At 49.6% G+C, this 15,708-nt stretch overlaps 1 protein-coding gene across 1 annotated transcript in view; it reads left to right on the top strand.

The window, feature by feature from the left end:
• The window catches only part of LGR6 (leucine rich repeat containing G protein-coupled receptor 6), a 144,826-nt gene that overhangs the window by 101,413 nt on the left and 27,705 nt on the right, over positions 1-15,708 (top strand). Inside the window, exons 7-8 of the mRNA XM_004375284.2 lie at positions 304-519; positions 5,734-5,805. Coding sequence (XP_004375341.2) covers positions 304-519; positions 5,734-5,805 — 288 coding nt within the window. The remainder of the gene's footprint in view (positions 1-303; positions 520-5,733; positions 5,806-15,708) is intronic.

Below are 15,708 nucleotides of genomic sequence, written 5' to 3'. Positions count from 1 at the left end.
TTGGGAGCCTGGGGATATGGGGCAATACTGGCTATCCACAGATGGACTATGGACTCAACCTCAAGTCTAAGAGGAAGGGCTGGGGTCATAAATAGGAAAGAATGGCATAAAGGACCAAGAATTGTGGGTTGCAATGGAAGACAAATATATGAAACTGAAGACACAGGATACAGGATAAGTGGTGGCAGCTTTAGTCCCAGGGCATCTCAAAGGCGCAGTTGGGGTCCTGGCTGGCCCAACCCAGCCCCAAGCTTGGTCTGCATCTTCCCTGCATTGATCCCTCTCCATCCTCTCTTCCACCAGGCGCCTAGATGCCAACCTCATCTCCCTGGTCCCGGAGAGGAGCTTTGAGGGGCTGTCCTCCCTCCGCCACCTGTGGCTGGACGACAATGCACTCACCGAGATCCCCATCAGGGCCCTCAACAACCTCCCTGCCCTGCAGGCCATGACCCTGGCCCTCAACCGCATCAGCCACATCCCCGACTACGCCTTCCAGAACCTCACCAGCCTTGTGGTGCTGTGAGTGCTGCTCTGCCCTCCATCCCTGGCCGGGTCCTGCTGGGGGCTGCATGTTTACTCCTGAGTTGGGTTGGAAGCCTGGCTAGTTTTGCTCTATCTGTGCTTCCTTGAACATTTTGGTCTCAGTTTCCCTTTTGTAAAATGAGGATGCTCATCCCCTGTTGACCCCATAGGGTTATCATGAGGCCAGGTGACATTAGAGTATTGGAAGTGTGCTAAGATTCGCTAGAAGACAAGAGTGTCATAATCAGACAATAGAAACTAAGCTATTATTGCTCACTAGGAAAACATAGCTACACAATGCTAATTGGAGTAGGTCAAGAATTTCTTATCCTTACCCCTACCCCAAAATTTTTTTTTTCATCATATTTGAGAATCATATAATACAGTCTTATGCTTTGGCATAGGGATAGGGTAAATTAATCCCGTTTCCCAGACCTGAAGAAACAGAGAAAAACCATCTTTTGTAATTACATGGCAAAACCCCGTCAGGATAATTACCTGGGAGATAGCATCCCTGGCAGGAACTGAGGACTGGGGTGAACGCTGCCTTTCTGGTGGGAACTTTAGAGTGCAAATTAGCTCCCAGCTAATTGCTACTAGTGATTGGTAAGTTCATAGGGTAATTATTAAGGACTCGGAAGGTCACATGTAATTGCTTGGGGTTACACACTAATTGGTCAGGAACATGCGTGGTAGTGACTCTGCTAAATGGCAACACTGACTCCCCTGCTCTGGGAAAGCTGGTGTGATTTTCCAGGCCAGGGAATGATGATACTTAGTTCCATTTGAGAGATGAAAAGGCAGGTATCAGTTTATCTGAGTCTCTGTCCTGGGAGACTGGAGAGCTAAGATGAATATCCTTATGGATTACATTTTTCTATCAAGATAGTCACACCTGAGCCCCCTCTGGGAGTCAGTAGAGCAACTATAGAGGGTAAACAGAACAAGGTGGTTGGTTCGAGCTTTGATGATGCCCTTGGAACAGCACGAGAGAATGGGACCAGGTCTCTGTGAGAGACAGACTATTGGAAACACTGAGAGCTTTATGATGGGTCCCCAGAAAAACGAGCAGCAGCAGCACTGACTGAGCCCCTATGTGGGAGTACTGAGGACCCAAAGAAATAGCCACTGCCCTCAAGGGGCTGACTGTTTAGTTGAGACAGCAGAGTTAATACGGGAAAAGATAACTAATGATGTAACTTATGCTAAGACAGCCAGGTGACAGGAACAGATTAATAGGAGCATAGGAGCTGGGGGAGGTTGAAGCAACTGTGGGCAGGGTGATAGGGAAGGTGCATGGGGTGGGTGCTGGGCCAGGAAAGATGGCAGAGGGTTAGACAAGAGAAGAGGAGAGGGAGAACTTTCCAAGCAGGCATCAATAATGACCCTGAGAGGGAAACCAGGGGTGTTTGGCTGCCACTGAACAGGCCAGCCCAGCTGGAGCAGAGTCCTCTTGCAGAGTGTGGGAGAAAAGGCTGGAAAGGTGAGTTTGGGGGCTCACAATGTCAGGGCAAGGAGTTTGGCTTTTATCTGCCGGAGGAGGAGGGGAGCTTGAAGGTTTCAAAGCAGGGGAGCAAAGGAGTGTTTTAGAAAGTCTCATTTGTAAGATAGATGAGAACAGGCAGAGGCCAGAGACAGGAAGAACAGTTAGGAGGCTGTGTATCAATCAAGGTCCAGCGTGGGGAGGTGGCAGAGGAGATGGGATGGGAGGCATGGCTGTGAGGGACATTTGGAAGGAAGACTTGATCAGATTTAGAGGTTTTCAGAGGGAGGAATACAAAGGAGAAGGGGAGTCAAGGATGACTGCAAGGTTTGGATGGGAGCAGAGAACTGGCTTGTTGCAGATCTGTGAGAGGCGAGGGGCTCCACTGCGCATCAGGAGGAGCAAGGGATTAAGGAAAGAAAACCTACTGGGTGCAAGAGCAAAGCTGAAAACTGGTGTCCTTGCGTGGAGTGGGGCCAGGAGCATTACCCTTTGTCCTTCACCTGCCTCCAGGAAGGAAGAGAGAAGCTTCCAGCAGGTAGTGACCTGTGAAGGGGGAGAAGGTTCTGGAGCAAGCTGTCCAGGGACTAGAGGATGAGCTGTGGGCAGGCCCAGGAGAGAGATAAGGAACACCGGGTACGAAAGGAAGCAAGAAGGAAGTTTGGTTAAACTGAAGGGTACGAACAAAGGCCTGGCTAAAGGTGTGAGCAGATAAGTGCGGTAGAGGAGAGGGGGTTTCTCTTCAAACCAAACCCTGTGCTTTCAGCAGCCTGCTCTGACTTCATGGAGCCCCTTCCCACCACTGCTATGGCTCCGACCAGGCCACAAGGTAGCACTTAGTTGAACAGCAGTGGTTTCATGTAACTCTTGTCTCTTCATCTAGACTGTAAGCTCAACACTCTGTCCCAGTTTGGGCTACTAGGTGACCAGGACATCTGAGCTGAATGAGCAATTTGGAGGAGGGAGTTGGAGGCCTGGAGCTGGAGATGTTTAGAAAACTGAAGATGGTCTGGATCAGAGATGCTGGGGAAGGGGCAGGGGTGGAAAATGGAGATAGGAGTTTAGCAGGAAGCAGGAAGAAATAATAGAGTTTGGATATAGGTGTGGAGGAAAGGGAAAAAATAAAAACCCCTTGTTAAGGGGAGCTCTGGGGGCAATGACGGTTCAGTGGTAGAATTCTCACCTTCCGTGCAAGGAGACCTGGTTTGATCCCCAGCCAGTGAACCTCATGTGCAGCAACCTGTCTGTGAGTGGAGGCTTCCATGTTGCTACGATGCTGAACAGGTTTCGGTGGAGCTTCCAGACTAAGATGGACTAGAAAGGGCTGGTGATCTACTTCTGCAAATTAGCCAATAAAAACCCTATGGCTCACAAGGGTCTGATCTGCAACCAATCGTGGGATGGCACAGGACTGAGCAGCGTTTTGTTCCGTTGTGCATGGGGTTGCCATGAACTGGGGGCAGACTCAACAGCAGTTAACAACAACAGGGGGAGCTAGTTTAGTCCTGGAAGGCAGGGGCTGTGTTTTCTCTATCAGATCAGAAGCTCCCTGAGGGCAGGGGCCTGTCTCCCCTGATGGACCCTGATGGGGCAGGTGGGCAAGGATGGGGAAGACAGATAGGAGCTTTAAATCTCAAGACTTCCATCTCTACCCATCTATGGTGGATAATGTCTCCCTGTTGCCTTTCATTTGGAGGCATGCCTGATTATTTTTCTCTTGTAAGTGATTTCCTTTTTCTGCCTGAAGACATTTTTTAATCCTTAAACATCAATAGCTTAAGTAGAATATGTTCAGTACAGAATAATCGGCATTTTCCCAGAACAATGTATGCTTTTGAGCTGCAGATTCCATTCTTCCTTCATTTTACAGAATTTTTTTTTTTTGTATTGTGCCTTTGAATACATCTTCTGTCTCATTTTTGGATTCTCTCCTTCAGAGACATCAATTACCCGAGTGTTGAATCTTTACGTCTTCTTTGTCTCTTTTAAACTTTTTGTCTTATTCAGCCGTATTCACCATGATTGTCTCAAGCTTTCTCTTTGATGCCAATTCAGTTTTCAGCAGTGTTTACTCCGTTCCTTATTTCAAATTTATTGACAATTTTTTTTTAAAATGGTATAGTTTTAGACCTTAATTTGTTTTCTAAGTCCCTTCATTTTCAAACTTTTGTCTTTGAAATATTGTTTTATTGGGTTGTTTTATAGCAGAAGGCAGTTGTGATAAATTCCCTTCTATTCCTCATTCATTAGTTATATTTTCTTCTAGGCCTGGAACTTTGCCTGTCTTTTGCATCCTCTCTTTCCTGCTCCCTCTGTTTCACCTGTTGTATGTTTGCAGAGTTGCTATCTTCTTTTCTAACTTATGATTGGATGGCTCTGTTTGACAGGTTTTCTAGATGCATCACCTTTGGTACAAGTCGGCTCTTCCCTCCAAGCTACAATTTGTGGGCTAAGTACTGTGGGAAAATTAGGTTCCATCTACTTTTCTGAAACCTGATGGAGTGTGAGGGTAGGGGGAGTAGACCTCTGAGGCAGTATCTAGTCTTTCTTAGACTACCTGGGCTCAGCTCTTCTGCTGAGATTGTGTTAAATACGAGTTCACTCCCTGTAGTTGGGGAGTTACCTCTTGGACTTCAAACCCTTCCCCAATTCAGTGAGTAACCTGGAGCCTTCATTTTACATTCCCCTTTCACCTGTTCTTTTTGGCCGCCAGAAGTAAGAACAATAATCATAATAAATAACAATAGTACCCACAGAGTTGCTCCTTTTCAGACTTGAGAGTGTTACGGAGAATTCTTAGGATTTTGTTTTCTTGCCAATTCAATTTCTAGAGAAAGACAGGATTAGGGGTTCTAGAATTTTTCCTTGGCCACGAGTTTTTGCAGCTTATTATCTTAGGCTATGTCCCTTTCCTCACTTTGTTGCTATTTGAGCTGGGGTGGGTCTAGTTTGTGCTCATTTTGTTAGGAATTGGAAGAAGAAAATTCTGTCACTCAGTTTCGGTTAGCTCTGATCTTGGAAACCTCTCCCAAACCGATTTTTTTCCACCTTCCCACCTGCTCTGGCTGAGCCCTCTACCATCTGTACGGCCACACCATGCTTATTCCCACCTCCTCACCTTTGTTCTCACTGTTACCCCTGCCTGGGGTGCCCTGCCCTCTGCCTGTGCAGATGGCCTGTCCGTCAGGTCCCTGCTTGGGACTCCTTTCTCCACAGAGCCTTCCCTGCCTCCTCTCTCTGTCCTCTGAGCCCATCTACAGCTCCTTCAGCTGTAATATAAAGCTTAGGCTTTAATTATATGCTGTCTGTAGCGGTTTGCGGTTTGCCGTTGGCTCCCATAAGCACATCTGGCGAGTGAGTCAGGCAGGCTGGGTCCTTAGCGAGCAGGGTCGTAGAAGCCTCGGACTTGAGCCCCTCTGACATCAGGCCTCTCTCCTGGAGCTTAGTGGGTGCTTGCTTTGGCCTGGGCCTGGGATGCTCCTCTCCCTTTTTCCTTCACTAGGAAGTCAAATGGTGTAGCCTGCAGCCAGTCCAGCTTTGCAGGTGGTGACTTCCAGAAGTCAAACTTGGCCTGTCAGTTTGCTCCCAGAGAAAAAGGGCTGGGCCACTGGGGTCATTCTGTCTATGCCGCTGCCTTCACCTTCCTGCTTCAGCTACCGGTCTGCGTTCCCATCCCCCGGGCCCGCTGCTGTGGGCACCCTTCTGACGTATCTTTCCTTCCCACACAGGCATCTTCATAACAACCGCATCCAGCATCTGGGGACCCACAGCTTTGACGGGCTGCACAATCTGGAAACGCTGTGAGTATGGGGTTGTGGTTGAGCTCTGTCCTGTCTGGTGACGAAAGCCTAGAGTCCCTGGGTGGCAGGCCGGGGGTTGGGCGATAGGCAGAGGAAACGGCCATCAGGACCAGGAGGCTGGGATCTGGCCCAGGCCTGCTCCCCAAATGGCCCTCAATGGCACCTTGTTGGAATGTCACCAAGAATAATTCCTTCAGATGGGTGGAATGTGCCCTCTGGGAGTTCAGGGAGTGGGGACCTGGGGTTCCTGCCAGCAGAGACCACCAAAATAATGAAAAGTTTGGACAGAAATGGGAACTGCGAGGAGAAGCTAAAGGAATCAGGATATTAAGCCTGGAGAACGTAAGGCTGGGGGAGGGGGGGGGCTGGGGCTGACTGGATAGCAGTTTTGACATCCGTTTAAGGCTGGCTGCTGACAGAAGGGAGAGTAATACCATGGAGTAATGCAGACTGCTTGCCAATCGATCTAACTAGCTAAATGATTAATGGGGAGATGGTGCATTCAGCACCCCGGCCTGCCTATAAAAAGCACCCAAGCTGTTGACTCTTAAAAAGCCATATTATTCACACATCATCATCCTGGAATCCAGCGAAGGTCAGAATGCACCCAAACCCTCCCATCATTTCCTCTGGACTCCCGCCAGCCCCCGCAGAGTGGGCTGAGTGGGCCCCACTTGAGCAAACAACTGGCTGGGCTCTCCAAAGTGCAGCCATGCCAGCTGGGGTCCCTCAGCTCCCACGATGGGGCTGGCTGCTATGGCCACCTGGTGTGGTGCTGGGAGGGGAGTGCTGGGAGAAAAGGATCCCCAGTCACCAAGTCTGAGACACTGAGGTTGGGGATGGGCTCGTGGTGCTGAGGGGATGGTCACAGTTCCTCTTGCTCCCCTCCCTTGCTGCACACCCCATACACTCATGCCACACACTCCCACCCTTTGCACCTCAACGCCAGAGCATCATTCCTGAGGTGAGGGAGAAAATTCAGGGAGACAAACTGACCCGAGGAAGCAACGTGTTGGGGACACCATTTGGCAAGTCTGTCCCAGAAGACCACAGTGGTCTGCATTTGTGGTTGTGGAGGAAAAGGGAATGGGGAGGGCAAGACCAGAGTTCATTCCTCTTTCCTGTGGGCAGGATACCCAGGAGCATGGTTGCTCTCTGAGCTCAGCCTGAAGCAGGAGGAATGGCAGAGCCGAGCCTAGCCCTCCCGGCATCCTTGCCCCTTACCTGACCGAGTGCTGGAAATACCTGAGCCCGGAGTCAGGAAAGGCAGAACCTTTCCCTGCCGCTCTGCATGACTTGGGCTCTGTGCTCCTTTCTGTTGCTCTCATAGACTCTGAGGTTAAAGTTGGACAGTCCAGCCCTCTCAATCAACACACAAGAAGACTGATGTCCAAGGAGGTGTCATGGCCTGGGAAAGAGCAGATCCAGGGCGTATTAACTGAGAAAATATACCGGACAGTCTAGCGTAAAGCCCTGCTTTCCTCAGCCTTCTGATGGAACATGAGTTGTGTTAGCTGACTCTGCGGTGGTGCGATCAGGGACGGATTACCCAATAAGCAAGGTACGCACGGGCTTAATTGTGGTTACTTACTAATCTGTAGTGATAATTTCACCTGTTTTTCAAGGAGGTGGTGAATCCCATGGGAAATTGTGCACTACAGACTAGTAAGTAAACACAGCTAAGCCCACGCATACCTTGCTTACTGTTAGCCTGTGCGTACCTTGCTTACTGGTTAATCTGCCTCTGCACACAATGGTTAAGCGCTCGGCTGCTAACCGAAAAGCTGGAGGTTCAAACCCCCCCAGCAGCTCCGTGGGAGAAAGGCTTAGCAACCTGCTTCCATAAAGATTATAGCCTAGAAAACTCTGTGGAACAGTTCTACTCTGTCACATGGGGTCGCCATGGATTGGAATCAACTTGATGTTACCTAACAACAAGAGTAACAACTTTGTTCTAGATGTTTGGGGGACTCTAGATGTAAAGGATGGTCATACCCTCAAAACCCCATGTCCACAGCCACCCTCTCTCTCAAGGCACAAGAGCATTCCGGGCAGCGTTTGGAGTCTCCAGACATCAGCCCAGTAGGAAGGAGCCCAATGCTTTCGGCCTGGAGCATGGGGGCTGTTAGCTCTGCTGGGAAGTCGCGTGGGAAGGGGGCACACATACTGGTTGTGGGTTGGCAACTCTAAAAAGCCAACCAGCAGCTGTTTCTTCACTTTTGGGGCACGCTGCCTATTTCTTTCTCAGTTAGCTGCTGGATTGCAGCGCAGGGCATTTGGCTCAGCTGGTGCTGGCTTAATGACAGAGCAGTCCGCCGCTCAGTGCCCACTGCACCTTTCATCTACGGGAGTGCCTGGCTGCGCCACGCAGATCCCAGGGCCTGCACCCACCTTACAGGTGAGGAAGCCAAGGAAGGCTAAGAGAGGAGAGAAAGTAGCCTGCTGGTAAAGCCGATAGCCTTTGGTGTCGGACAGCCTGGGGTGTGAGGCCAGGTCTACCAGCTGGGTGCCCTTGGCCAGGTCGTTTGCCTTTCTATTTCAGCTTCCTAATGTGCACCATAATACCATTAGTAATGCTGATCTTATAGGGTTGGCGGGTGGATTAAATGACATGAGGTTTGCAAAGTTCTTACAGAGCCCAGCAAGCTACACTGTCTCCCCACCCCTCCTCTGAGGCCTCAGCCCCAACAACACCCCTTCCTTCCCCACCCTTAAGGGGTAAATTTTTCTTCTAACTTTTGATCTCCAATTAAAAAGGGGAAAAGAGCGTTCTTTATCCTGTATCCCCCAGAGCACTTGCTGGGGAGCCTGCAGGGGCAGCCAGCTGGGAGGGCGGGAGGAGTGGCTGGGAGAATAAAAGGAGAACAAGAGTCAAGCCTTTTAATTGTTGTATAATTGGCACGCTTTGCAGCCTCAGTTATTACTCTGGAGCTTTTCATGTGAGCTTCTCACTGGAAGGGTATTTCTCCCTCAGGCCCCGTAAATCTCTGCCACTAAGACCTCTCTCATCTCGGGCAGCAGAGGGAAGATCAAACCCCCACGGCCTGAGATGTGGTTTGGCTCCGTCTGCAGACTCCTCTCAGGAGCGAGCCGGCACCCAGCCGTTCCACCTGGGAGGAGGGGCGGGGCACACACCGCGTGCCTGCGCAGGCAGCCCACACCAACCAGAGCGCACGATCCTCACCTCACGCCCAGCACGGCTTAGGGACACCCACTCGGGGACACCCACTGCAAATGCACCCGCAGCAATATCACCGCTGGTCTGGAGGCCAGATCACCTGACTTCCAACCTAGGCTCTGCAAGCTGGGTCCGCCAGAGCAGGCAACCTTGTCTCTGTGAGCCTCGTTTTCCTCATCTGTACAATGGGCTTCCTCAGAGAGTGAGGCATAAGTGAGATAAACATGCACCGGGCTCTCTTTTACCCCAAACCAGTACTACCAGCTGCTGTCGAGTTCATTCCAACTCATGGTGATCCTGTGTGTGCCAGAATACAACTGTGCTCTATAAGGTTTTTTAATGGTTGGTTTTTCAGGAGTAAATCACCAGGACTTTCTTCCAAGGCACCTCTGGGTGGACTCCAACTTCCAACCTCCAACCTCTGGTTAGCACTTGGGTGCACTAACATTTGTGCCACCTGGGGACTCCTTTACTCGGAAAGAGCCAGGCAAATCCAAGTGATCTGGGCAGGGTTGGGGCTAGACATTGCTGGACCCTCTCTCCTGCTGAGCAGAACAAACCATGCAGACCCCACAGTCACAGACGTGGCTGCACACTGAGGAAACCTGGTCGTGCGGGGAGGGGGCTCCGGGAGCAGCCTGGCCTTGTGGCGCATTCCTCTGGATGTAGTTGTCCCCCTTCCAGACCTGCTAAGAAGCCTCAGCCAGAGGCAGGCAGGCAGGACAAACTGTCGTGCATCCACACTACTTTTCCACTCCCACAAGGAGGGTGACCGACCCCTTGTTAGGAAATTCAGAGCCAGAGATGGGCCAGCCCCCAGCCTGTGAAGTATTATTTCCTCCACTTTCCAGGTCAGACCAAACCCAGAGATTTGTGGTGAGGTGCTCAGGCTTTTGTAGACTGTAAGTGGTGATAAGCCACAGAACCCACACGGCTGGTCCCCTAATACATTGCTTCATTTAGCACCGGCGCCCACAAGGTTAGATCAGTCGCAGGACTGCCTGAGTATTTAGGTAGAGAAATAAGAAAATGTGTGACCAAGGATGCTTCTCGGAAGGTCCTGCCAGGTCTCAGGGACTGAAACCAGGTCCTCATGCTTCTAGCTCAGAGCTTGGAAATGTGTGCTGGGAGACCTCAGGGAGCTAGCCCAACCTGACTGTTGGTATTCCAGCTGTACCTAAGGATCCTCAAATCCGCAGCTCTACCTAACAGTAAAATCTGTGCAAGATAAACAAATAAGAAGGAAAAGAGGCCTAACTATTCCATCCAGAAGGTCTGCCTCCGTTCCCTTCATCTGGGAACTTGATGTCCCTATCTCAGCTAGAACTCAGAGGAGGCAGAGCTTAGGGTAGATCTAGGGACAGCACGCCTTACCTCCCTGGGTCGTGGATGATCTCTGGGCCTTGTTATAACCTCCTTAAGCAAATCAGGCCCAATCGGAGTGCTGCCTGGCCCTTTCCCCTTTGGAGGAGAGCCTGGGGCATTGTGAGAACAGAAACCTCCTGGCCCCTGCTCCCTCTCTTAATGAGGACCTGCATTCAACAGGGGTCTGGGAGGGAGGAGGGCAATGCAGGCATTTACAGAATTTTGCCTCATAATACAAAGTTGTGCGTTTCTTGTAAAATCTCCCCTGTGACAGATGCCCCAGTGATCTGTTTCCACAGAACATTTTCTTTCAGCAGCAGCTGTGGTTGGAATATGTTCCTCTGTCTCCATGTCATTGAAATCGCTGATGCCCACAGGCTTCACTCCGCACCGCTTCTGACTAGGCCCTGGAAGTGTCCAGCCACCCTCGGTCCTGGGCCTGATGGTCAGCCTTTAGCCTGAGCCAGAAAGCCAGGAGGTTGTCCACTGGCGGCCCTTCCAGAGCTCACAGTCCTAAGGTAGAACAGGGACTGGGCTTGGAATCAGCAGACCCGGATTCAAATCCTGGCTCTGCCACCAGCCGGTGACAAGTGCAAGTTCTCCTGGCCTCTCAGGAACCTCGGTGTCCACAAGTAGAAAATGGGGATGATGTTTTACAGTTGCTAGGATTGTTGTGAGGCTTACATTAAATGAGGTAACTTTGCACAGTGCCTGGAACACTATAGGTGCTTAATTTATGTTGGCTTCCTCTTACCTGTCCTCCCATTTAATATAAATTCTGAGGGATGAATGAAAACCTCTGTCCCTTTTTCCTCCATGTAGTTAGGTGCCGTTGAGTTGGTTCCAACTCATAGCAACCCAGTGTACAACAGAATGAAACACTGCCTGGTCCTGCACCATCCTCACAATCATTGCTATGTTTGAGCCCATTGTTGCAGCCACTGTGTCAGTTCATCTCATTGAGGGTCTTTCTCTTTTTTGCTGACCCTCTACTTTACCAAGCATGATGTCCTTCTCCAGGGACAGGTCCTTCCTAATAAGACGTCCAAAGTATGTGAGACGAAGTCTTACCATCTCTGCTTCTAAGGAGCATCCTGGCTGTACGTCTTCCAGGACAGACTTGTTTGTTCTTCTGGCAGTCCATGGTATATTCAGTATTCTTCGCCAACACCATAATTCAAAGGCATCAGTTCTTCTTTGGTCTTCCTTATTCATTGTCCAGCTTTCACAGGCATATGAGGAATTGAAAATATCATGGCTCGGGACAGGCTCATCTTAGTCCTCAAGGTGACATCTTTGCTTTTTAACACATTAACGAGGTCTTTTTGCAGCAGATTTGCCCAATGCAATACATTGTTTGATTTCTTGACTGCTGGAATGCAAAAACCTATATACTTATTCCTTCCTCTACCCCTACAATAAGATTGAAGGAAACAGACTCTGTATTTCCTCTCTCTCCAGGCAAACGTCTCCTCATACACTTGGGTATTACAGCTGGAACCAGGGAAAATAGTGCCTGGGAGTGCAGAGCCTTTGGGCCTTGTGCCAGCTCCACACAGATTGTGGGACCCTGAGCAAGTGACTTCCCTGGTTGGATCTGCAGTATCCTCAGCTGTGAGAAGAAGGGTGGGCTCTGACACAGGGGGGTCTTAGGAGCAATTATCCAAATGTCAGGATCTTTTCTGGAAGGTGTGTCTTAAGGTGGCAGGGAAGGTGTTCCCCAGAGGTGTCATTTCTCAGGGTCCACGATGTGAATCTTCTCCTCTGCAGGATGGATAGGAACCCCCAGGTAGTCAGCATATGGCTACTGATTAGTTTTCTATGGCTGCTGTAACAGACTACCGCAAAGTTAGTGGCAGAAATCTACTCTCTCACAGCTCTGGAGGCCAGAAGTCTGAAATGAAGGCATTGGCAAAGTCACTTCTTTCTAGAGTCTCTGAGGGAGAATCCATTCCGTGCCTCTCTCCTAAAGGTTGCTGGCAAACCTGGACGCTCCTTAGCTTGTAGACACATCCCTCTGATCTCTGCCTCCGTCTTCACGTGGCGTTCTCTGTGACTGTCCTCTGTGTTTCTCCTCTTCTTATACAGACACTTGTAAGCAAACTTAGGGCCCCCCTGTTAATCCAGGATGGTCTCATCTTGAGATCCTTAACTCAATTACATCTGCAAAGACCCCTTTTCCAAATAAGCTCACATTCGCGTGTATGAGGGCTAGGACTTGGACATACCTTTTGGGGGCCACAGTGCAACTGACTCCAGCTACCTGCTGGCAGGCTCCACAGCTAGGGCTCTCAGGGATTAGTGGGGCCCTCTGGGGTCAGCCTGATGGGTGGGGCACACGTCCAGAGGGATCTTGCTGGTTTGCCTTCTTATCTCTAGGCCAAGTGCTGATCACTTCACTGATCACTGGGCAAATAATAATTCCCTGAAGTTAAGAGAATTAAGAATATCTTTTTCTCAAAGGCTATCTCATCTCATATCTCATTTATCACCCCAACCACTTCTTCAGGAAGGTGAGATAAAGCAGGAATGGTGTCTTCTTGTGTTACAGGTAAGGAAACTGAGGCAGAGTGGGTAGCTTACTCAAGGTCATCTAGCTAATTAAGAGCCAGGATCAGAACTCTGCTTGAGGCCTTTGGCCCAGTGTCCGCCCGTCAGACCGCACTGTCTCTTGAGACTGACCTTGTTCTAATTGAGGAACTCTTTCCTCTCCAGTTCTTAATCATCTTACATTTGTGGGTTTATTAGTTGCAAATTTGTAGGGTTTTGTGGCTTATAGTGGCATTTATTGTTCCATATAAAACTCTTTTTTTCTTCTTTCTGGCTTCCGCCGCAGAACCACTAATGACTTCTAACAGGGAGAAAATTGAGCCGCCCGGTGAATTTGCCTCGCGTTCTATGACCATGATGAGCTATTAATAGTTCTTCCCAGCACAACATTCCATTTCCCATTGCACTGGTGCTGGGGGTAGCCAAGGTCACCGCTCCTGTCACTGCTGCCCCTTCCTCTCGTGCTGGCACTGGGGCCAAAACTTCCTCTCTGAATCCCACCCCCCATCCCACAACAGGCACCCCAGCCAGCTGGTCTGGAGTATAGAGAGGGAAGGGAGGTTAAGGGGCCAGCGAGCTTGGCAACACGTCCTCAGTAGATGCTGTGGAGAGAGACAAAAAAGCTCGTGTCTGGCCCTCATGTATCTGTGGGAAAGAGGAGCTGGTGAGAATCATTGATTATCACGCCCTCCTTTTCTTTAGATTCACTCATTCCATAAATATTTATTGAGCTTCTAGTATGGGCCAGGCACCATTCTAGGCACAAGGGAAACATTTATGAACAAGAAAATGTCGTCCTTGCTGTCATAGAGACTAAAGGGTCTGACTAGGAGTCCTGAGTTCTTTTTAACTTATTAAGATGCAAGTTCTCCAGCATCTCTCTGACTGCATCACCCAATCCCTTAACCTTGGTGCATGCCAAGGCTCACCTCTCTTCACACTCTCTCCTTTTGTGCTCTCGTCTGGTCTAATGACCTTCAATACTCTCCATTCACTGACGACTCCAGCCCAGACCTGTCTCCTGAACTCCAGACTGAAATGTCCAAAGGCCTGGTTGACATGCTTACGTGGACATCTAACAGACATCCAAACTGAGCTTGCACCCCAAGCCCACCCCACCAGAAGTCTTCCCCAGCTCAGTGATGGCAGCTTTACCCTGGCAGTTGCTCAGGGCCAAAACATGTAGTTGTCCAAACTCCACTCGTATACCCCACATCCAAGTTGTCAGCAAACTCCATAGGCTCTATCTTCAAATATCAAGAATCAGACCACTTCTCATCCTCTCCACTGCTTCCATGCTGGCCCAGCCCACCGTTATTCCCTCACCTGGAGTATTGCAATGGCCTCCCTATCTGGTCATTCTGCCTTCACCCTTGCCACCCTACAATCTATTTTCAACACAATAGTCAGAGTGACTCTTTCAGAATACAACCCAGATCATGCAACTCTTATGTTCAAAACCCTTCAGTAGCTCCCCGTCATACTCCAGAAAGAAGCCAAAGTGACCTACAAGGCCTCAGATGGTATGACCCTCTATAACCTCTCTGACCTCCCACCCCTCCTCAATCCACTCCAGGCACAATGGCCTCCTTGCTGTCGTTGAATACACTAGGTATGTTCCTGCCTCAGGACCTTTGCGCCGGTGCCTTCCTTCATCTAGAATGTTCGTTACACAATTATCCACCTGGTTTACTTCCTTACCTCCTTTAAGACTTTGCTCAAAAGTCACTTTTTTAGTGAGGTCCTCCTGATCATGCTTTGGCAACCTCTTTCCAGCACTATCTTCCTTTCCTACTTCATTTTTTCCATAGCACTTACCACTATATGATTACTTATTAATTTTGCTTGTTATCTGTTTCCCACCTCTCAAATGTAAGCTCCATGAGTTTTGTTCACTGTTGTATTTGTAGCACCTGGCAGAGTGCCAGGCACAGAGGAGGTACTCAATAAATATTGGTAGAATGAATATATGGCCCTGGCAAACCTCTCTCCCTCACTGGGCTTCGGTTTCCCCATCTGTGCTATGAGAGCATTGGACTGTATAATCTCTGAGGTTCTTCCCAGCTCTAGCAGTCATCCATACTCAGTGCTATGCAAAGTCTCCCGCCAAGACTTCTCCCCTGAACCCCAGATTTAAATGTCCACGAGTGAGTTCTTCTCACAGCCCAGGAGATAGCACAGATGCCCCATGTTCTTTCTGGAGAAATGCCCCAGACATGGGCTGAACCCACTGGGATGGTCCCTCAGCCTTGCCTCAGAGTGAGGTCACCCTCCCACAAGCCCAGTGGTTCAGAACCTTGGGGTCCTGACTTTAGACCAGCAAGTTGAGATCACTAGGACAGATCGTCAGACTGAATTCTGCTCTGGTCAGGAGCACCCCAAAACCTTGGGATGCATTAATGGGCCTGTGGTATCCAGGTAAGAGAGGTGCCATCCACAGGGATCTGAGCAGTCCAGAGGACTGGTCCTGTTCTGGGTGTCATATCTTAAGAGTGACAAGTGCTTTCTTGGGGAGAGTGGTGAGAATATGAAGTGTCTGCAAAACTTAATTCAAACATTTGGGGGAGAAGCCTTAGGTGGAATATGATGATTGTCTTTAGAAGACAGATTAGACATATTTTTTTGGAAGAAGTAATGGTGGTACTTCAGCTCAGGATAAGGAAGGATGGCTTAATCCATAGAGTAGCCCAATAGAGGCATTGGACACCCAGTGTAGTCAGTGAGTGTCCTACTATTAAGATAGTTCGAGAAGAAACTGGATCCCCATCCAGCCAGAATTTCAGAGATGATGCCTGCTGGGGGGCAGGTTG

Source organism: Trichechus manatus, unplaced genomic scaffold (assembly GCF_000243295.1).
Source record: "Trichechus manatus latirostris isolate Lorelei unplaced genomic scaffold, TriManLat1.0 scaffold00035, whole genome shotgun sequence".
NCBI lineage: Eukaryota > Metazoa > Chordata > Mammalia > Sirenia > Trichechidae > Trichechus > Trichechus manatus.
Note: the sequence above shows the minus strand (reverse complement) of the source record. Positions and strands in the feature narration are given on the sequence as shown.